Raw genomic sequence first — 22,932 nt, forward strand, 5'->3', positions numbered from 1 at the left:
GTAACCAGGGTAAATATCGGGTTACTAAGCGCAGGGCCGCGCTTAGTAACCCGATATTTACCCTGGTTACCATTGTAAAAGTTAAAAAAAAACAAAAACAGTACATACTCACATTCTGATGTCTGTCACGTCCCCCGGCGTCCACAGGGTTAAAATGGCTTTCGGCAAGAGCGCTGCTAATGTACGCGCTGCTGCCGAGAGCTTCCCTGCACTGACTGTCAGCGCCGGCCGTAAAGCAGAGCACAGCGGTGATGTCACCGCTGTTACTGCCGGCGCTGACATTCACACGCGTGCATTAGCAGCGCTCTTGCCGAAAGCAGTTTTAACCCTGTGGACGCCGGCGGGGGACGTGACAGACATCAGAATGTGAGTATGTAGTGTTTTTTTTTTTACTTTTACAATGGTAACCAGGGTAAATATCGGGTTACTAAGCGCAGCCCTGCACTTAGTAACCTGATGTTTACCCTGGTTACCCGGGTGCTGCAGGGGGACTTCGGCATCGTTGAAGACAGTTTCAACGATGCCGAAGTCGTTCCCCTGATCGTTGGTCGCTGGAGAGAGCTGTCTGTGTGACAGCTCCCCAGCGACCACACAACGACTTACCAACGATCACAGCCAGGTCGTATCGCTGGTCGTGATCGTTGGTAAGTCGTTTAGTGTGACTCCAGCTTAAGTCAAAGCTCAGACTTTAATCCAATTGAGAATCTGTGGTCAGACTTGACGATTGTGGTTCAACAGAGGAAACCATCTAACCTTAAGGTGCTGGAGAAATTTGCCTTGAGGAATGAACAAAAATCACAGTGGCAAGATGTGGAAAGCTCATAGAGACTGTCACATAGTGACAAAGCATCTACACGATCCCTCAAACTAGGAGCGACCTATGCTATCCCTATCCCCACAGTGGAGATGCAGAGGATCATACCATGCTCCTATCTTCCTTATCTGTTCCCCCCAGGAGGTGTGTGGCCGAAGTGTATAGGCAAACACTAACCAGACAGACAGACAGGGATAGACAGGGATAAAAAAAGACAACTATAGTCATACCAATACATTCACAAAACAAAGGGAAACAGAGGTGGAATAGAAAGGAAGAAAACAAATGGGAAATAAGGCTAAACATGCAAACCAACTCCAAGCTGTAATCTCCTGAAAACTCTCCAACAACCTACTCCAAACACAGAACTCCTTTAACTCCAAATCAGGTAATGGTAACCATCACTGGCAAGGTCGGAATGTGGGTTTTAATACCTGCTTGGAGTGACAAACTCAGAAAAGCTGATACAACCCAAGACAGAGAACGCCAGGAGACCAACTAAGCAGATTAACCCTTGCAGCACAAGGTTGACAGGTTCCCTTTAAGAAAACTGATGTTTTCAGTTATTTTGTCCCTTTTTCTTCTTTGCTTCACAATAAAAAGAATACAAAATGTTCACCGATGTATGCATGTTCTTTACATGATCATGCAAACCATCCAAAACAACAGTGAAATGCCAGGTTGTCATGTAGCAAAGCACAAAAATTGCCAAGGAGAATGATTACTTTTGCAACCAACTGTAAGCTGCACAGTACCACTTCTCGCGTCCTGTATATACACACACACACACACACACACACACACACACACACACACACACACACCGCACAGTACCACGTCTCCTGCATATACAGGGCCTTGCGAAAGTATTCTGCCCCCTAGAACTTTTCAACCTTTTCCCACATATCATGCTTCAAACAAAGATAGAATCAACAAGTGGAACACAATTGTGAAGTTGAACGAAATTTATTGGTTATTTTAATTTTTTGTGGAAATTCAAAAACTGAAAATAGCGAGTTTGCTGCACTGAAAGTAAAGGGGCCGAATAATATTGCATGCCCCACTTTTCAGTTATTGAATTTACACAAAAATTTTAAAATAACCAATAAATTTCGTTCAACTTCACAATTGTGTTCCACTTGTTGATTCTTCACCAAAAATTTACATTTGCATCTTTATGTTTGAAGCATGAGGGAAAAGGTTGAAAAGTTCCAGGGGGCTGAATACTTTCGCAAGGCAATATTATATATATATATATATATATATATATATATATATATATATATATATATATATATATATATATATATACACATACACACACTCTGCACAGTACCACTCCTCCTCTCCTGTATATAAACACTGCATAGTACTTGTATATACACTGTGGCAAGTTGGCTCACTTAGCTGCTCCTCGAGGTAGACACAGGCACACATACAGTAGGTTAAGGTCTCTGGGTGGTTTATTGTATCATAAACCACAAAATGGTAACAGAAAAACAACCTTCCTGGCTCAAAAGGAAACAAAGGTTCATAAACAGTCCTGTCCAGCACTCCTGGGCCAACACGTATGGCAGCGCTCACAGGAGCGTGACGAGCGCTTCCGGATCAAATACAGGATTGGATGTTCTTCTCCTTTTACTACTTGAGATTGCACGGCTCCCAAGCCAACTTCTGATGCATCTGTCTGGACACAAACTCTTTGTTGACGTCTGGTGCCACAAGATCAGGAGGTTTACACAGAGCTCTCTTCAGTCCCTGGAACGCTATTCTCTGAGTCATCAGACCAGTTAACTATGGTCGATTTGGTGCCTTTAAAAAGATCTGTCAATGGCGCAGCAATCATAGCGAAATTCGGAATGAATTGCCAATAGTACCCCACAATTCCAAGAAACGCCCTCACTTGCTTCTTGGAAAAGGGTTGTGGTCACTCTTGGATCGCCTCGATCTTGTTGATTTGCAGCTTAATTTCAGCTCCACCAACAACATAGCCTAGGTACTTGGCCTCTCCCTTCTCTATGGTACTTTTTTGGATTTATCGTGAACCCCGCATTTCTCAAAGCATCCAGAACCGCCTGTACTTTTGGTAGATGACTAGCCCAGTCAGGGGTAAAGACCACTGTCATGGAGGTACGCTGCGGCATACTTCTTATGCAGAGCCAAGACCCCATCCATCGTCCTCTGGAAGGTGGCCGGGGCCCCCTGTTGTGATACAAATGAGACAAGAATGTCTGAATGTATGTGTAGATAGTGATTTCATGTATCTATTGCCATTAACTGAGTAAAACAAGACAAAATCGAAGCGGGGAAGTGCCCTCTGAGTAACCTATTTGTATTACATGAGGAGATGTGGCATAAACAACTATGCACGCACGCGCAACAGCATTCTTGTAGTAGGAGGAAAATACTCTCAGAGCGAATAACAAGATAAGCATGGAATTTGCACAATAACAACTCGTGATCTGCACAATAATAAGTTACATGAGAAAAATGCCAGTACGCTTGACCAGACTAGATCCAGTTTTAAGTATAAAACGGGACGGCATCTAGGTGGGGGCAGGGACTTTTCCAGACTCTTCAAGTGGACGCACTTTGGTCTGTGATGCAAGCCGGAATTTTTTCCTTCCCCCTGCCGAGGTCCACCGTCAGGAGAAAGTGATGTTACAATATCCGGTAATGTATTGATGCTTACTATCTCTATGTATATATAGTTGTATAATAAAGATATTGATCATTGCATGTCAGAACTTTTGAACTAATCTTGTGCCAAAGGTGAAAATTTTATAATCTTGTTTTACCGAAAAAGACTTTTGTCTGTGCCTAATTAGTATATTAGTGAGCGCTTCGTAAGTAAGGTGTAAACACCTCTTCATTTATGACTCGGTAAGACACCTGTAGACCGAAGGGCATCCTGGTGTATTGAAAACACCCATCAGGTGTCGAGAAGGCAGTTTCTCCTTGGCACTCTGGGACATGGGGATCTGTCAAAAGCCCTTTTTCACGTGCAGGGTTGTAATATACATTGCGGTTCCAAGTCTCTCAATGAGTTCGTCCACATGAGGAATCGGGTAAGCATCAAAACTAGAGACTTAATTCAGCTTGCGGTAGTGATTGCAGAACCAGTCGGGCTGCGGTACAAGGACGATAAGACTCCGCCATCCACTTTTCGACCCCTCTATCACCCCGAGGTCTTCACCTCATTGGATATCACCTCTCTCTCTGTGCTTCTGGAATTCTATAGGGGTTAAGGTTCACCCTTACGTGCGCGGTTCTGTCAACATGTCATGCTCTGGCAACTCTGAGAATAGATCTTGGTTCCACTGCAACAGCTCCCGACACTGTTGCCTCTGGGCCAGCGTCAGTCTCTGCAATGGTGACATCACCCACGATGACTTTGGGACTGGCTCTCAGGCAAGGGGTGTCCAGCGTTCAGTCTCTCCAGGGTTTTAGCAAGTTCACATGATAGACCTGGTGCGGCTTCCTTCATCCCGGCTGGTGTACCTTGTAATTAACTTCACCCAGTTTTTCCACCACCTCATATGTTCCTTGCCACTTGGCTAGGAACTTGGTCTCCACCGTGGGGATAAGCACTAGCACGTGGTCCCCTGGCTGGAACTGCCTCAGCCTCGCTGATCAGTTATACACCCTTGCCTGTGTCTGGAGAAGATGCTCCTTTAAAATAGGCATCCCTTTTGCCATTCTCTCCTGCAGCTGGGCGACATGTTCTATAATGCTCTGGTGTGGCATGACCTCAGCTTCCCACGTTTGCTTGGCTATGTCCAGGAGCCCTCGCAGATGTCGACCATACAGGAGCTCGAACGGCGAGAAGCCAGTAGAGGCCTGGGGAACTTCCCTGATGGAGAAGAGCAGAAACGGAAGCAGGTAGTCCCAGTCTGGACCGTCCTTCTCAATGACCTTTCTGAGCATGGCTGTTAAGGTTTTATTGAAGAGCTCTTCTAAGCCGTCGGTCTGTAGATGGTACACTGAGGTTCACAGCTGGGTAATCTGGAGGACCATACAGAGTTCTTTCATTACTTTGCTCATGAATGAGGTTCCCTGGTCTATCAGAATCCCCTTCAGCAGGCCCGTCCTAGCAAAAATAAGTTCCTGGGCAATACTCTTAGCTGAAGAATTCCTTGGGGTACTGCTTCTGGGTACCGGGTCGCCTAGTACATTACCACTGGGATATATTGGTGCCTTCGTGCCGACTTAACTAACAAACCCACTAAGTCCATGGCCGTTCGCTCAATCGAGATTTCTATTACCAGTAACGAGACAAGAGGACTTCGGAAGTGCGCAGAGGGATCGGTTATCTGGCAGGACCTACAATAATTCCACATCTCCCGATAACATGCCGGCAATTAGAACCTCTGCAGTATTCTCTCCTGCGTTTGCTCCACCCCAGATGTCGCCCCAAAACATGCCAATGGACCATGTCTAGACCCCCCACTGGTAGCAACCTGGAACCAACAGCTCCTCTACTATTTCACCTCCCCTCAGTGTAGTCACTATATACAGCAATTCGATATTGACTGCTAAGTGTGGGTACCTGGTGTTAGCCCCCCGGCTCTTGAGCAACCCCATCAATCACAGTCACATTTTCAAAAGCCCCTTTTAGAGTAGGATCCCGCATTTGAGCCATCCCCAAATTTTCATCAGAAACCCCCAGCTCAGGAAGCTTGATCTCCCTGATCACCGATTCGTCTTCATCACCAGCTAGGACACACAAGGGTAAGGCTACTTTCCCACTAGCGTCAGACCGGGCCGTCGCCATGCATCGGCCAGACGTACCGACGCACGTTGTGAAATAAATGCACAACGGGGGCAGCGGATGCAGTTTTTCAACGCATCCGCTGCCCCATTGTAGTGTCCGGGGAGGAGGGGTCGGAGTTTCGGCAGCGCATGCACGGTCGAAAATGGCGGACACGACACACAAAAAAAGTTACATGGAACTTTTTTGTGCTGACGGTCCGCCAAAACACTACACATCCGTCGCATGGCGGATGCGACGTGTGGCAAACAGTCGCAATGCGTCGCTAATGCAAGTGTATGGAGAAAAAACGCATCCTGCGGGCAACTTTGCAGGATGCGTTTTTTCTCCTAAACGACGCATTGCGACGCACGTCACACGACGCTAGTGTGAAAGTAGCCTAAGTCGTCAACCTCCGACTGCAAAGGGGATTCATCAGGGTTGTGCTGGCTCCTGCCTGAGACACTGGATACCCCCCTGCATTTCCCCACAAGTCCCAGAACAGGCTGAAGTCCAGCCTGATTATCACAGGGTGCAGCAAGTTTCTGACTACCCAGACCTCATGAAACTCCGTACCACGGCTCGTTTTAATCATCACTCTGGCAACAGGGTAGTCTTTGGCTTCCCCATGGATACAACGGACACCCATGTTTCCCTGTGATCAACTGGTGGGGAAGCGTGGCCCTTATCAGGGTTACCAAGCTCACGGAGTCCAAGAGTCCTGAAACCAGTACTCCGTTTATGGTCAAGTGACATAACAGCAGCCCCTCTCCAGGCTGATAGTCCACACAGCAGGCTGGGTAGGCATAATACGAGCAGCGCCTGCTCAGGCTGCAATCCATCTGCTTGGCAGACATAGGACAACGGGATGCTATGTGTCCAGGACCGTGACATGGTCAGCAGATCAGTTCTTTAACAGAAGCCTTTGGTAACCCCTCAGTGGCTCCTTGAGACCTTGGACTCCCCAACAGCCTTTCTGGCTCAAAAGGAAATAAAAGGTTCATATACAATGCTGCCCAGCACTCCTGGGCTAACACATATGTCAGCTCTCAGGAGCATCAGCCTAAGGCTTGCTTGCCTTTACACAACACAGCAAAAAAACTGTCTGGACATTTATTTCCGCAGCCACACCCTTGAGGTGGAAATATGGTTAGTAGGCATACTGCCCATCTCTTACCTACTGAACTAAAAACCTGCCCATAACATGGCCGCTTAACTCCTTCACCACATACTATGCTGAAAGGAAACTTAAGGCTATGTGCTGCGGATCCGCAGCGTTTTTTCGGCGCAGAAACGCTGCGGATCCGCAAACTAATTTACAGTACAATGTAAATCAATAGGAAAAAAAAATGCTGTGCTAATAGTGCGGAAAATTCCACATGGAAAACGCTGCGGATCAAAAGGAGCATGTCACTTTTGTGCGGTTCTGCAGCGTTTCTGCACCCTTCCATTATAGAAATCCGTAGAAGTAAAAAACGCATGAAATCCACACAAAAACGCATCAAATCTGCACCTGCGTTTTCTGCCACGAGATGCAGATTTTGTGCAGAAAATTATGCACCTCAATCCGCAACGTGTGTACATAGCCTATGGGTTTCTAAATCACGGAGGAAAGCAGTCTCTGTGAAACATATCTCCCCTCACATATCATGCCAGTGACCCTATCACAACACACTGCACAGTACCACTTCTCCTGTAAATATCCATACTGTACGGTACCACTTCTCCTGTATATACACTGCACAGTACCACTTTTCCTGTAAATACATACTGCACAGTACCACTTCTCCGGTCATGTATATACAGTGGGTACGGAAAGTATTCAGACTCCTTTACATTTTTCACTCTGTTTCATGCAGCCATTTGGTAAATTCAAAAAAGTTCTTTTTTTTTTTCTCATTAATGTACACTCTGCACCCCATCTTGACTAGAAAAAAAACCAAATAGTAGTTTTTTGCAAATTTATTAAAAAATAAAAACTGGAATATCACATGGTCATATGTATTGAGACCCTTTGCTCAGTATTGAGTAGAAGCACCTTTTGAGCTAGTACAGCCAGGGAGTCTTCTTGGGAATGATGCAACAAGTTTTTCACACTTGGATTTGGGGATCCTCTGCCATTCTTCCTTGCAGATCCTCTCCAGTTCCGTCAGTTTGGATGGTGATCGTTGGTGAAAAGTAATTTTCAAGTCTGGATTTAGGTCAGCGCTCTGGCTTGGCCAGTCAAGAATGGTCACAGAGTTGTTCTGAAGTTACTCCTTTGTTATTTTAGCTGTGTGCTTAGGGTCATTGTCTTGTTGGAAGGTGACCCATAGGCCAAGTCTGAGGTCCAGAGCACTCTGGAAGAGGTTTTCATCCAGGATATCTTTGTACTTGGCCGCATTCATGTTTCCTTCAATGACAACCAGTCGTCCTGTCCCTGCAGCTGAAAAACACCCTCATAGAATTATGCTGCCACCGAGTTTCACTGTTGGGATTGTATGGGGCAGGTGATGAGCAGTGCCTGGCTTTCTCCACACATACCGCTTAGAATTATCACAAAAAAGGTCTTTGTTAGTCTCATCAGACCAGAGAATCTTATTTCTTAGTCTGGGAGTCCTTCAGGTGTTTTTTTTAATCAAAATCTGTGCAGGTTTTAATATGTCTGGCACTGAAGAGAGGCTTCTGTCGGGCCACTCTGCCATAAAGGCCCGACTGGTGGAGGGCTGCAGTGATAGTAGACTTTATGGAACTTTCTCCCATCTCCATACTGCATCTCTGGAGCTCAGCCATAGTGATCTTGGGGTTCTTCTTTACCTCTCTCACCAAGGCTCCTCTCCCACAATTGCTCAGTTTGGCTGGACAGCCAGGTCTAGGAAGACTTCTGGTGGTCCCAAACTTCTTCCATTTAAGGATTATGGAGGCCACTGTGCTCTTAGGAACCTTGAGTACTGCAGAAATTCTGTTGTAACCTTGGATAGATCTGTGCCTTTCCACAATTCTGTCTCTGAGCTCCTTGGCCAGTTCCTTTGACCTCATGATTATCATTTGGCCTGACATGCACTGTGAGCTGTGAGGTCTTATATAGACAGGTGTGTGCCTTTCCAAATCAAGTCCTATCAGTTTAATTAAACACAGCTGGATTCCAATGAAGGAGTAGAACCATCTCAATGAGGATCACAAGGAAATGGACAGCATGTGACTTAAAGGGAACCTGTCACCCCCAAAATCGATGAGGAGGTAAGCCCACCGTCATCAGGGGCTTATCTACAGCATTCTGTAATGCTGTAGATAAGCCCCCGATGTTACCTGAAAGAGGAGAAAAAGAGGTTATATTATACTCACTCAGGGGCGGTCCCGCTGCGGTCCGGTCCGATGGGCGTCTCAGGTCCGCACCGGCGCCTCCTATCTTCATTCCATGACATCCTCTTCTGGTCTTCACGCCGCAGCTCCGGCGCAGGCGTACTTTGTTTGCCCTGTTGAGGGCAGAGCAAAGTACTGTAGTGCGCAGGCGCCGGGCCCCTCTGACCTTTCCGGCGCCTGCGCACTGCAGTACTTTGCTCTGCCCTCAACAGGGCAAAGTACGCCTGCGCCGGAGCCACGGCGTGAAGACCAGAAGAGGATGTCATGGAATGAAGATGGGAGGCGCTGGACAGGACCGGAGATGCCCATCGGAGCGGGACCGCCCCTGGGTGAGTATAATCTAATGTCTTTTTCTCCTCTTTCAGGTAACATCGGCGGCTTATCTACAGCATTAGAGAATACTGTGGAATAAGCCCCTGATGACGGTGGGCTTACCTCACCATCGATATTGGGGGTGACAGGTTCCCTTTAAATATGAGTGTCTGAGCAAAGGGTCTGAATACTTAAGACCATGTGATATTTCAGTTTTTCTTTTGTAATAAATTTGCAAAAATTTCTTCATTTCTGATTTTATTTTTCAGTCAGGATTGGGTGCAGAGGGTACATTAATGAGAAAAAAAATGAACTTTTTTGAATTTAACAAATGGCTGCAAATGAAACAAAGAGTGAAAAATTTAAAGAGATCTGAATACTTTCAGTGCCCACTGTATACACTGCACAGCACCACTCCTCCTCCTGTCCTGTATATACACTGCATAGCACCACTCCTCCTCCTGTCCTGTACATATACACTGTACAGCACCACTCCTCCTCCTGTCCTGTATATATACACTGCCCAGTACCACTCCTCATGTCCTGTATAAATACACAGTACAGACCAAAAGTTTGGACACACCTTCTCATTTAAAGATTGTTCTGTATTTTCATGACTATGAAAATTGTACATTCACACTGAAGGCATCAAAACTATGAATTAACACATGTGGAATTATATACTTAACAAAAAAGTGTGAAACAACTGAAAATATGTCTTATATTCTAGGTTCTTCAAAGTAGCTACCTTTTGCTCTGATGACTGCTTTGCACACTCTTGGCATTCTCTTGATGAGCTTCAAGAGGTTGTCACCGGAAGTGGTTTTCACTTCACAGGTGTGCCCTGTCAGGTTTAATAAGTGGGATTTCTTGCCTTATAAATGGGGTTGGGACCATCAGCTGTGTTGAGCAGAAGTCTGGTGGATTACACTGCTGATAGTCCTACTGAATAGACTGTTATAATTTGTACTAGACTGTGGCCCGATTCTAATGCATCGGGTATTCTAGAATATGCATGTCCCCGTAGTATATGGACAATGATGATTCCAGAATTCGTGGCAGACTGTGCCCGTCGCTGATTGGTCGAGGCAACCTTTATGACATCATCGTCGCCATGGCAACCATTATGACATCTACGTCGATACTGTGCCCGTCGCTGATTGGTCGAGGCCTGGCGGCCTCGACCAATCAGAGACGCGGGATTTACATTATGACATCGTCGCCATGCTGTGCCCGTCTCTGATTGGTCGAGGCCCGGCGGCCTCGACCAATCAGAGAGGCGGGATTTCCAGGACAGACAGACAGACAGACAGACAGACAGAAAGACAGACAGAAGGAAAAACCCTTAGACAATTATATATATAGATTATGGCAAGAAAAAAAGCAGCTAAGTAAAGAAAAACGAGTGGCCATCATTACTTTAAGCAATGAAGGTCAGTCAGTCCGAAAAATTGGGAAAACTTTGAAAGTGTCCCCAAGGGCGGTGGCAAAAACCATCAAGCGCTAGAAAGAAACTGGCTCACATGAGGACCGCCCCAGGAAAGGAAGAGCAAGAGTCACCTCTACTTCTGAGGATAAGTTTATCTGAGTCACCAGCAGCTCAGATTAGACACCAGGTCAATGCCACACAGAGATCTAGCAGCAGACACATCTCTACAACAACTGTTAAAAGGAGACTTTGTGCAGCAGGCCTTCATGGTAAAATAGCTGCTAGGAAACCACTGCTAAGAACAGGCAACAAGCAGAAGAGACTTGTTTGGGCTAAAGAACACAAGGAATGGACATTAGACCTGTGGAAATCTGTGCTTTGGTCTGATGAGTCCAAATTTGAGATCTTTGGTTCCAACCACCGTGTCTTCCAGTGCGACACAGAAAAGGTGAACAGATGGACTCTACATGCCTGGTTCCCACCGTGAAGCATGGAGGAGGAGGTGTGATGGTGTGGGGGTGCTTTGCCGGTGACACTGTTGGGGATTTATTCAAAATTGAAGGCATACTGAACAAGCATGACTACCACAGCATCTTGCAGCAGCATGCTATTCCATCCGGTTTGCGTTTAGTTGGACCATCATTTATTTTTGAACAGGACAATGACCCCAAACACACTTCCAGGCTGTGTAAGGGCTATTTGACCAAGAAGGAGAGTGATGGGGTACTACACCGGATGACCTGGCCTCCACAGTCACCAGATCTGAACCCAATCGAGATGGTTTGGGGTGACCTGGACCGCAGAGTGAAGGCAAAAGGGCCAACAAGTGCAAAGCATCTCTGGGAACTCCTTCAAGATTGTTGGGAGACCATTCCCGGTGACTACCTCTTGAACATCATCAAGAGAATGCCAAGAGTGTGCAAAGCAGTCATCAAAGCAAAAGGTGGCTACTTTGAAGAACCTAGAATATAAGACAATTTCAGTTGTTTCACACTTTTTTGTTAAGTATATAATGCCACATGTGTTAATTCATAGTTTGGATGCCTTCAGTGTGAATGTACAATTTTCATAGTCATGAAAATACAGAAAAATCTTTAAATGAGGTGTGTCCAAACTTTTGGTCTGCACTGTATATACACTGCACAGTACCGCTCCTCCTGTCCTGTATATATACACTGCACAGTACCACTCATCCTGTCCTGTATATATATATACACTGCACAGTACCACTCATCCTGTCCTGTATATATACACTGCACAGTACCACTCCTCCTGTCCTGTACATATACACTGCACAGAACCACTCCTCCTGTCCTGTATATATACACTGCACAGTACCACTCATGTCCTGTATATATACACTGCACAGTACCACTCCTCCTGTCCTGTATATAGAGTCATGGCCAAAAGTATTGACACCCCTGCAATTCTGTCAGATAATACTCAGTTTCTTCCTGAAAATGATTGCAAACACAAATTCTTTGGTATTATCTTCATTTAATTTGTCTTAACCCCTTCACCCCCAAGGGTGGTTTGCACATTAATGACCGGGCCAATTTTTACAATTCTGACCACTGTCCCTTTATGAGGTTATAACTCTGGAACACTTCAACAGATCTTGGCGATTCTGACACTGTTTTCTCGTGACATATTGTACTTCATGATAGTGGTAAAATTTCTTTGATATTACCTGCGTTTATTTGCAAAAAAAAATGGAAATTTGGCGAAAATTTTGCAATTTTCCAACTTTGAATTTTTATGCCCTTAAATCACAGAGATATGTCACACAAAATACTTAATAAGTAACATTTCCCACATGTCTACTTTACATCAGCACAATTTTGGAACCAAAATTTTTTTTGTTAGGGAGTTATAAGGGTTAAAAGTTGACCAGCAATTTCTCATTTTTACAACACCATTTTTTTTTTTTAGGGACCACATCTCATTTGAAGTCATTTTGAGGGGTCTATATGATAGAAAATACCCAAGTGTGACACCATTCTAAAAACTGCACCCCTCAAGGTGCTTAAAACCATATTCAAGAAGTTTATTAACCCTTCTGGTGCTTCACAGGAATTTTTGGAATGTTTAAATAAAAATGAACATTTAACTTTTTTTTCACAAAAAATTTACTTCAGCTCCAATTTGTTTTATTTTACCAAGGGTAACAGGAGAAAATGGACCCCAAAAGTTGTTGTACAATTTGTCCTGAGTACGCCGATACCCCATATGTGGGGGTAAACCACTGTTTGTGCGCATGACCGAGCTCGGAAGCGAAGGAGCGCCATTTGACTTTTCAATGCAAAATTGACTGGAATTGAGATGGGACGTCATGTTGCGTTTGGAGAGCCACTGATGTGCCTAAACATTGAAACCCCCCACAAGTGACACCATTTTGGAAAGTAGACCCCCTAAGGAACTTATCTAGAGGTGTGGTGAGCACTTTGACCCACCAAGTGCTTCACAGAAGTTTATAATGCAGAACCGTAAAAATAAAAAATCGTATTTTTTCACAAAAATTATCTTTTCACCCCCAATTTTTTATTTTCCCAAGGGTAAGAGAAGAAATTGGACCCCAAAAGTTGTTGTACAATTTGTCCTGAGTACGCTGATACCCCATATGTGGGGGTAAACCACTGTTTGGGCGCATGGGAGAGCTCGGAAGGGAAGTAGCACCGTTTGACTTTTCAATGCAAAATTGACAGGAATTGAGATGGGACGCCATGTTGCGTTTGGAGAGCCACTGATGTGCCTAAACATTGAAACCCCCCACAAGTGACACCATTTTGTAAAGTAGACCCCCTAAGGAACTTATCTAGATGTGTTTTGAGCGCTTTGACCCACCAAGGGCTTCACAGAAGTTAATAATGCAGAGCCGTAAAAATAAAACAAAAATTTTTTCCCACAAAAATTATTTTTTTAGCCCCCAGTTTTGTATTTTCCCGAGGGTAGCAGGAGAAATTGGACCCCAAAATTTGTTGTCCAAGTTGCCCTGAGTGCGATGATACACCATATGTGGGGAGAACCACTGTTTGGGCGCATGGGAGGGCTCGGAAAGGAAGGAGTGCCATTTGGAATGCAGGCTTAGATGGAATGGTCTGCAGGCGTCACATTGCGTTTGCAGAGCCCCTAATGTACCTAAACAGTAGAAACCCCCCACAAGTGACACCATGTTGGAAAGTAGACCCCCTAAGGAACTTATCTAGATGTGTTTTGAGCGCTTTGACCCACCAAGGGCTTCACAGAAGTTTATCATGCAGAGCCGTAAAAATAAAACTAACATTTTTTCCCACAAAAATTATTTTTCAGCCCCCAGTTTTGTATTTTCCCGAGGGTAACAGGAGAAATTGGACCCCAAAAGTTGTTGTCCAATTTGTCCTGAGTGCGCTGATACCCCATATGTGGGGGGAACCACCGTTTGGATGCATGGGAGGGCTCGGAAGGGAAGGAGCGCCATTTGGAATGCAGACTTAGATGGAATGGTCTGCAGGCGTCAAATTGCGTTTGCAGAGCCCCTAATGTACCTAAACAGTAGAAGCCCCGCACAAGTGACCCCATTTTGGAAACTAGACCCCCCAAGGAACTTATCTAGATGTGTTGTAAGAACTTTGAACCCCCAAGTGTTTCACTACAGTTTATAACGCAGAGCCGTGAAAATAAAAAATATTTTTTTTTTCCCACAAAAATTATTTTTTAGCCCCCAGTTTTGTATTTTCCCAGGGGTAACAGGAGAAATTGGACCCCAAAGGTTGTTGTCCTATTTGTCCCGAGTACGCTGCTACCCCATATGTTGGGGTAAACCCCTGTTTGGGCACACGGGAAAGCTCGGAAGGGAAGGAGCACCGTTTTACTTTTTCAACGCAGAATTGGCTGGAATTGAGATCGGACGCCATGTCGCGTTTGGAGAGCCCCTGATGTGCCGAAACAGTGGAAACCCCCCCAATTATAACTGAAACCCTAATCCAAACACACCCCTAACCCTAATCCCAACAGTAACCCTAACCACACCTCTAACCCTGACACACCCCTAACCCTAATCCCAACCCTATTCCCAACCGTAAGTGTAATCTAAACCCTAACCGTAACTTTAGCCCCAACCCTAACTGTAGCCTTAACCCTAGCTCCAACCCTAGCCCTAATGGGAAAATGGAAATACTTTTTTTTTTTTTCCCTAACTAAGGGGGTGATGAAGGGGGGTTTGATTTACTTTTATAGCGAGTTTTTTAGCGGATTTTTATGATTGGCAGCCGTCACACACTGAAAGACGCTTTTCATTGCAAAAAATAATTTTTTGCGTTACCACATTTTGAGAGCTATAAATTTTCCATATTTTGGTCCACAGAGTCATGTGAGGTCTTGTTTTTTGCGGGACGAGTTGACGTTTTTATTGGTAACATTTTCGGACATGTGACAGTTTTTGATCGCTTTTTATTCCGATTTTTGTGAGGCAGAATGACCAAAAACCAGCTATTCATGAATTTCTTTTGGGGGAGGCGTTTATACCGTTCCGCGTTTGGTAAAATTGATAAGCAGTTTTATTCTTCGGGTCAGTACGATTACAGTGATACCTCATTTATATTATTTTTTTATGTTTTGGCGCTTTTATATGATAAACTATTTTATGGAAAAAATAATTATTTTTGCATCGCTTTATTCTCAGGACTATAACTTTTTTATTTTTTTGCTGATCATGCTGTATGGCGGCTTGTTATTTGCGGGACAAGATGACGCTTTCAGCGGTACCATGGTTATTTATATCTGTCTTTTTGATCGCGTGTTATTCCACTTTTTGTTCGGCGGTATGATAATAAAGCGTTGTTTTTTGCCTCTTTTTTTTTTCTTACGGTGTTTACTGAAGGGGTTAACTAGTGGGCCAGTTTTATAGGTCGGGTCGTTACGGACGCGGCGATACTAAATACGTGTACTTTTATTGTTTTTTTTATTTAGATAAAGAAATGTATTTATGGGTATATTTTTTTTTTTTTTTTTTTCATTATTCTGGAATTTTTTTTTTATTTTTACACATTCGGAAATTTTTTTTTACTTTTTTACTTTGCCCCAGGGGGGGGGACAATACAGATCGGTGATCTGCCAGTTTGCATAGCACTCTGACAGATCACCGATCTGAGAGAAGTGCAGGCTGCTTCACAGTGCCTGCTCTGAGCAGGCTTCTGTGAAGCCACCTCCCTCCCTGCAGGACCCGGATCCGCGGCCATCTTGGATCCGGGTCTGGAGCAGGCAGGGAGGGAGGTAAGACCCTCTCAGCAACGCGATCACATCGCGTTGCTGCGGGGGGCTCAGGGAAGCCCGCAGGGAGCCCCCTCCCTGCGCGATGCTTCCCTGCACCGCCGGCACATCGCGATCATGTTTGATCGCGGTGTGCCGGGGGTTAATGTGCCGGGAGCGGTACGTGACCGCTCCTGGCACATAGTGCCGGATGTCAGCTGCGATAGGCAGCTGACACCCAGCCGCGATCGGCCGCGCTCCCCCCGTGAGCGCCGCCGATCGCGCTGGACGTACTATCCCGTCCGTGGTCATGGGGGCCCACCCCACCGACGGGATAGTACGTCCGATGTCAGGAAGGGGTTAAATGAAAAAACACAAAAATTGTCCTAAAGCCAAATTGGATATAATTCCACACCAAACATAAAAAATGGGGTGGACAAAAGTATTGGCACTGTTCGAAAAATCATGTGATGCTTCTCTAATTTGTGTAATTAACAGCACCTGTAACTTATCTGTGGCACCTAACAGGTGTTGGCAATAACTAAATCACACTTGCAGCCAGTTGACATGGATTAAAGTTGACTCAACCTGTGTCCTTGTGTGTACCACATTGAGCATGGAGAAAAGAAAGAAGACCAAAGAACTGTCTGAGGACTTGAGAAACCAAATTGTGAGGAAGCATGAGCAATCTCAAGGCTACAAGTCCATCTCCAAAGACCTGAATGTTCCTGTGTCTACCGTGCGCAGTGTCATCAAGAAGTTTAAAGCCAATGGCACTGTGGCTAACCTCCCTAGATGTGGACGGAAAAGAAAAATTGACAAGAGATTTCAACGCAAGATTGTGCGGATGTTGGATAAAGAACCTCAACTAATATCCAAACAAGTTCAAGCTGCCCTGCAGTCCGAGGGTACAACAGTGTCAACCCGTACCATCCATCGGCGTCTGAATGAAAAGGGACTGTATGGTAGGAGACCCAGGAAGACCCCACTTCTTACCCCGAGACATAAAAAAGCCAGGCTGGAGTTTGCCAAAACTTACCTGAAAAAGCCTAAAATGTTTTGGAAGAATGTTCTCTGGTCACAAGAGACAAAAGTAGAGCTTTTTGGGCAAAGGCATCAACATAGAGTTTACAGGAGAAAAAAAGAGGCATTCAAAGAAAAGAACACAGTCCCTACAGTCAAACATGGCGGAGGTTCCCTGATGTTTTCGGGTTGCTTTGATGCCTCTGGCACTGGACTGCTTGACCGTGTGCATGGCATTATGAAGTCTGAAGACTACCAACAAATTTTGCAGCATAATGTAGGGCCCAGTGTGAGAAAGCTGGGTCTCCCTCAGAGGTAATGGGTCTTCCAGCAGGACAATGACCCAAAACACTTCAAAAATCACTAGAAAATGGTTTGAGAGAAAGCACTGGAGACTTCTAAGGTGGCCAGCAATGAGTCCAGTCCTGAATCCCATAGAACACCTGTGGAGAGATCTAAAAATGGCAGTTTGGAGAAGGCACCCTTCAAATATCAGAGACCTGGAGAAGTTTGCCAAAGAAGAATGGTCCAAAATTCCAGCAGAGCATTGTAAGAAACTCACTGATGGTTACCGTAAGCGGTTGGTCGCAGTTATTTTGGCTAAAGGTTGTGCAACCAAGTATTAGGCTGAGGGTGCCAATACTTTTGTCTGGCCCATTTTTGGAGTTTTGTGTGAAATGATCAATGTTTTGCTTTTTGCTTCATTCTCTTTTGTGTTTTTTCATTTAAGACAAATTAAATGAAGATAATAATACCAAAGAATTTGTGATTGCAATCATTTTCAGGAAGAAACTGAGTATTATCTGACAGAATTGCAGGGGTGTCAATACTTTTGACCATGACTGTATACACTGCACAGTACCACTCCTCCTGTCCTGTATATATACACTGCACAGTACCACTCCTCCTGTCCTGTATATATATATATACACACTGCACAGTACCACTCCTCCTGTCCTGTATATATACACTGCACAGTACCACTTATTCTGTCTTGTGTATACACACTGCAGTGCCACTCCACCTGTCCTGTATATATACACTGCACAGTACCACTCCTCCTGTCCTGTATATATATATATATATATACACACTGCACAGTACCACTCCTCCTGTCCTGTATATATACACTGCACAGTACCACTTATTCTGTCTTGTGTATACACACTGCAGTGCCACTCCACCTGTCCTGTATATATACACTGCACAGTACCACTCCTCCTGTCCTGTATATATACACTGCACAGTACCACTCCTCCTGTCCTGTATATATACTGCACAGTACCACTCCTCCTGTATATATACACTGCACAGTACCACTCCTCCTGTCCTGTATATATACACTGCACAGTACCACTCCTCCTGTCCTGTATATATACACTGCACAGTACCACTCCTCCTGTCCTGTATATATACACTGCACAGTACCACTCCTCCTGTCCTGTATATATACACTGCACAGTACCACTCCTCCTGTCCTGTATATATACACTGCACAGTACCACTTCTCCTGTCCTGTATACACTGCAGAGCACCACTTATCCTGTCCTCCTGTATATACATACTGAACAGTACCACTACTATCGCTCTACAATGTGACAGGAGACACCCTTTGCTGGGCTGTCACTTCCTTGCACTGTGTGGGGTGAAAACTCAGGACGGGTCACCTTGTTTGTGGGGCAGAGCTTTTTACCACTTGGAGGCTTCATACACAGAAGTACCCTTCATGGAGAGAGCTACACAAGGAAAGAGGAAGTAAACAGGAAGTGCTCGGCCGGACCCTCCCTGACTGAGGAGAGGTCTGGGGGGGCTTCTTTAATGGACCCAATTATAACAGTAATTTCATCCAGAAAGTAACCCCAAAGGAAGAGAGCAGAGAAGACAAAACGGCAGGAAAACAACAAACATAGCCCAGAGAACCCTGACAGCCCAGCCTGCCCATAATATAGTCAGAGACGTTACTGATCCATATACCGGCCCAGCAAGAAGCCATCTAAACAAGGGACGATTTCGCCCGGATCTGGGTTATTCCTGTCTGAAAAATAGTACACAAATAAAGGTACAAACCATAATTCCCCCACACCCCTGCACATGGCACCCCATTACCAGTACTCACACCTCCAGGATGCGGTCATACTTCTCACTGATGATGTCCCTCCGGTGACAGCCCCCCTCTCCCTGTACTCACACCTCCAGGATCCGGTCCTCCATTTCCCAGGTGACGGACCCCTGTTCCCGATACTCACACCTCCAAAATGCTTTCCCCTTTCTCACTGGTGACAGACCTCGGTTGCCGGTACTCACCACTCCAGGATGTGGACCCCCATATCCCCAGTGACAAACCTCCATTCCCAGTACATACATTTCCAGGATGCAGTCCCGCTTCTCACCGGTGACAGACCTCCATTCCCGATACTCACACTTCCAGGATGTGGTGCCCCTTCTCCCCGGTGACAGACCCCCCCCCATATCCCTAGTAACAAACCTCTGTTCGCGGTACATACACCTCCAGGATGCGGTCCCCCTTTCCCCCAGTGACTGACCCCCCTCCCATCTCCCCGATACTCACACCTCCAGGATGCAGTCCCACTTCTCCCCGGTGACAGCCCTCCATTCCCGGTACTCATACCTCCAGGATGCGGACCCCCTTTTCCCCAGTAACAGACCTCTATTCCCGGTACTCACACCTCCAGGATGCGGACCCCTTCTCCCAGGTGACAGACCTCCATTCCCGATACTCACACCTCCAGGATGCGGACCCCTTCTCCAAGGTGACAGACCTCCACTCCCGGTACTCACACCTCCAGGATGCGAACCCCTTATCCCAGGTGACAGACCTCCATTCCCGTTACTCACACCTCCAGGATGCAGACCCCTTCTCCCAGGTGACAGACCTCCATTCCCGATACTCACACCTCCAGGATGCGGACCCCTTCTCCCAGGTGACAGACCTCCACTCCCGGTACTCACACCTCCAGGATGCGAACCCCTTATCCCAGGTGACAGACCTCCATTCCCGTTACTCACACCTCCAGGATGCAGACCCCTTCTCCCAGGTGACAGACCTCCATTCCCGATACTCACACCTCCAGGATGCGGACCCCTTCTCCCAGGTGACAGACCTCCACTCCCGGTACTCACACCTCCAGGATGCGAACCCCTTATCCCAGGTGACAGACCTCCATTCCCGTTACTCACACCTCCAGGATGCAGACCCCTTCTCCCAGGTGACAGACCTCCATTCCTGATACTCACACCTCCAGGATGCGAACCCGTTATCCCAGGTGACACACCTCCATTCCCGATACTCACACCACCTCCAGGATGCGGTCCCCATTCTTCCAGGTGACAGACCCCCCCCCTCCCCATCTCCATGGAGACAAACCTCCGTTCCCAGTACTTACACCTCCAGGATGCGGACCCCTTCTCCCAGGTGACAGACCTCCATTCCCGGTACTCACACCTCCAGGATGCAGACCCCCAGGATGCAGACCCCTTCTCCCAGGTGACAGACCTCCATTCCTGATACTCACACCTCCAGGATGCAGACCCCTTCTCCCAGGTGACAGACCTCCATTCCCGATACTCACACCTCCAGGATGCGGACCCCTTCTCCCAGGTGACAGACCTCCATTCCCGATACTCACACCTCCAGGATGCGGACCCCTTCTCCCAGGTGACAGACCTCCATTCCCGGTACTCACACCTCCAGGATGCGGACCCCTTCTCCCAGGTGACAGACCTCCATTCCCGTTACTCACACCTCCAGGATGCAGACCCCTTCTCCCAGGTGACAGACCTCCATTCCTGATACTCACACCTCCAGGATGCGAACCCGTTATCCCAGGTGACAGACCTCCATTCCCGATACTCACACCACCTCCAGGATGCGGTCCCCATTCTTCCAGGTGACAGACCCCCCCCCTCCCCATCTCCATGGAGACAAACCTCCGTTCCCAGTACTTACACCTCCAGGATGCGGACCCCTTCTCCCAGGTGACAGACCTCCATTCCCGGTACTCACACCTCCAGGATGCAGACCCCCAGGATGCAGACCCCTTCTCCCAGGTGACAGACCTCCATTCCTGATACTCACACCTCCAGGATGCAGACCCCTTCTCCCAGGTGACAGACCTCCATTCCCGATACTCACACCTCCAGGATGCGGACCCCTTCTCCCAGGTGACAGACCTCCATTCCCGATACTCACACCTCCAGGATGCGGACCCCTTCTCCCAGGTGACAGACCTCCATTCCCGGTACTCACACCTCCAGGATGCGGACCCCTTCTCCCAGGTGACAGACCTCCATTCCCGATACTCACACCTCCAGGATGCGGACCCCTTCTCCCAGGTGACAGACCTCCATTCCCGATACTCACACCTCCAGGATGCGGACCCCTTCTCCCAGGTGACAGACCTCCATTCCCGGTACTCACACCTCCAGGATGCGGTCCCCATTCTTCCAGGTGACAGACCCCCCCCAATCTCCATGGAGACAAACCTCCGTTCCCGGTACTTACACCTCCAGGATGCGGACCCCTTCTCCCAGGTGACAGACCTCCATTCCCGATACTCACACCTCCAGGATGCGGACCCCTTCTCCCAGGTGACAGACCTCCATTCCCGATACTCACACCTCCAGGATGCGGACCCCTTCTCCCAGGTGACAGACCTCCATTCCCGATACTCACACCTCCAGGATGCGGACCCCTTCTCCCAGGTGACAGACCTCCATTCCCGGTACTCACACCTCCAGGATGCGGTCCCCATTCTTCCAGGTGACAGACCCCCCCCAATCTCCATGGAGACAAACCTCCGTTCCCGGTACTCACACCTCCAGGATGCGGACCCCTTCTCCCAGGTGACAGACCTCCATTCCCGATACTCACACCTCCAGGATGCGGACCCCTTCTCCCAGGTGACAGACCTCCATTCCCGATACTCACACCTCCAGGATGCGGACCCCTTCTCCCAGGTGACAGACCTCCATTCCCGATACTCACACCTCCAGGATGCGGACCCCTTCTCCCAGGTGACAGACCTCCATTCCCGATACTCACACCTCCAGGATGCGGACCCCTTCTCCCAGGTGACAGACCTCCATTCCCGATACTCACACCTCCAGGATGCGGACCCCTTCTCCCAGGTGACAGACCTCCATTCCCGATACTCACACCTCCAGGATGCGGACCCCTTCTCCCAGGTGACAGACCTCCATTCCCGATACTCACACCTCCAGGATGCGGACCCCTTCTCCCAGGTGACAGACCTCCATTCCCGGTACTCACACCTCCAGGATGCGGTCCCCATTCTTCCAGGTGACAGACCCCCCCCAATCTCCATGGAGACAAACCTCCGTTCCCGGTACTTACACCTCCAGGATGCGGTCCCCCTTACGGATCCCGGCGCGGTCGGCGGCTCCCCCGGGTAGCACGGCGCTCACATGCTGCAGCGGGGCATACAGCTCGCCGTTGATGCTCCGGAGCTGGCCGCCTTCGCTCACTTGACCCCGAACGTTAAAGCCATAGCCGGACTCGGACTTGACTATCCTGACAACCCGCGGCCCTCCGGCAGGCCCGAACCCCGGGCCTCCACCCCCGTTCCGTTGACTAGAGTGGATCCCGTCTTCATCCGCCATCTTCACACAGACCGGGAGGAGCGAAGCCAGCGGGAATCACGGGACCGGTGCGTCACTCGCAGAGCATTGCGGGAGATGTAGTGCGGAAAACTGTCACGGTGCAAAGGAGGAAGAAATGCGGGCCAGCCAATCAGCACAATCCATAAGACACACCCACCTGCAAAACTGAGAGCTCAGCGGACCAATCACCTGACATACAGACCGGGAAGAGGCGTGGTTACTGTCAGGTAAGGGGATGGAAAGCATGAACCTTTTCCAAATAGGCGGCCCGGGCTTATCCCGCTGAGGTAAAACGGCAGTGAGTGATGGAGTCAAGGTGCAGGTCGGGAGGGCTTGCGGTAACAACGCGAGTGTATTCTGCTGCTGGTGCGTCACTGACCAGAACTACCTGGGACC

General features: G+C 47.5%; 1 protein-coding gene across 4 annotated transcripts in view; it reads right to left on the reverse strand.

Moving 5' to 3' along the window:
• SNX27 (sorting nexin 27) overlaps positions 1-22,811 on the reverse strand; it is a 39,755-nt gene extending 16,944 nt beyond the window's left edge. Inside the window, exon 1 of one of the 4 annotated variants that reach the window (XM_077255290.1) lies at positions 22,694-22,811. In XM_077255290.1, the coding sequence (XP_077111405.1) occupies positions 22,694-22,782 (89 nt within the window). In that variant the 5' untranslated portion in view covers positions 22,783-22,811. Of the gene's footprint in view, positions 1-19,012; positions 19,029-19,400; positions 19,421-22,270; positions 22,669-22,693 lie in introns of those variants that run through there. The other 3 variants (XM_077255283.1, XM_077255300.1, XM_077255310.1) reach the window with 3 other exon arrangements.
• Positions 22,812-22,932: the final 121 nt, after the last annotated feature.

This window comes from Ranitomeya variabilis, chromosome 1 (assembly GCF_051348905.1).
Source record: "Ranitomeya variabilis isolate aRanVar5 chromosome 1, aRanVar5.hap1, whole genome shotgun sequence".
Taxonomy (NCBI): Eukaryota; Metazoa; Chordata; class Amphibia; order Anura; family Dendrobatidae; genus Ranitomeya; species Ranitomeya variabilis.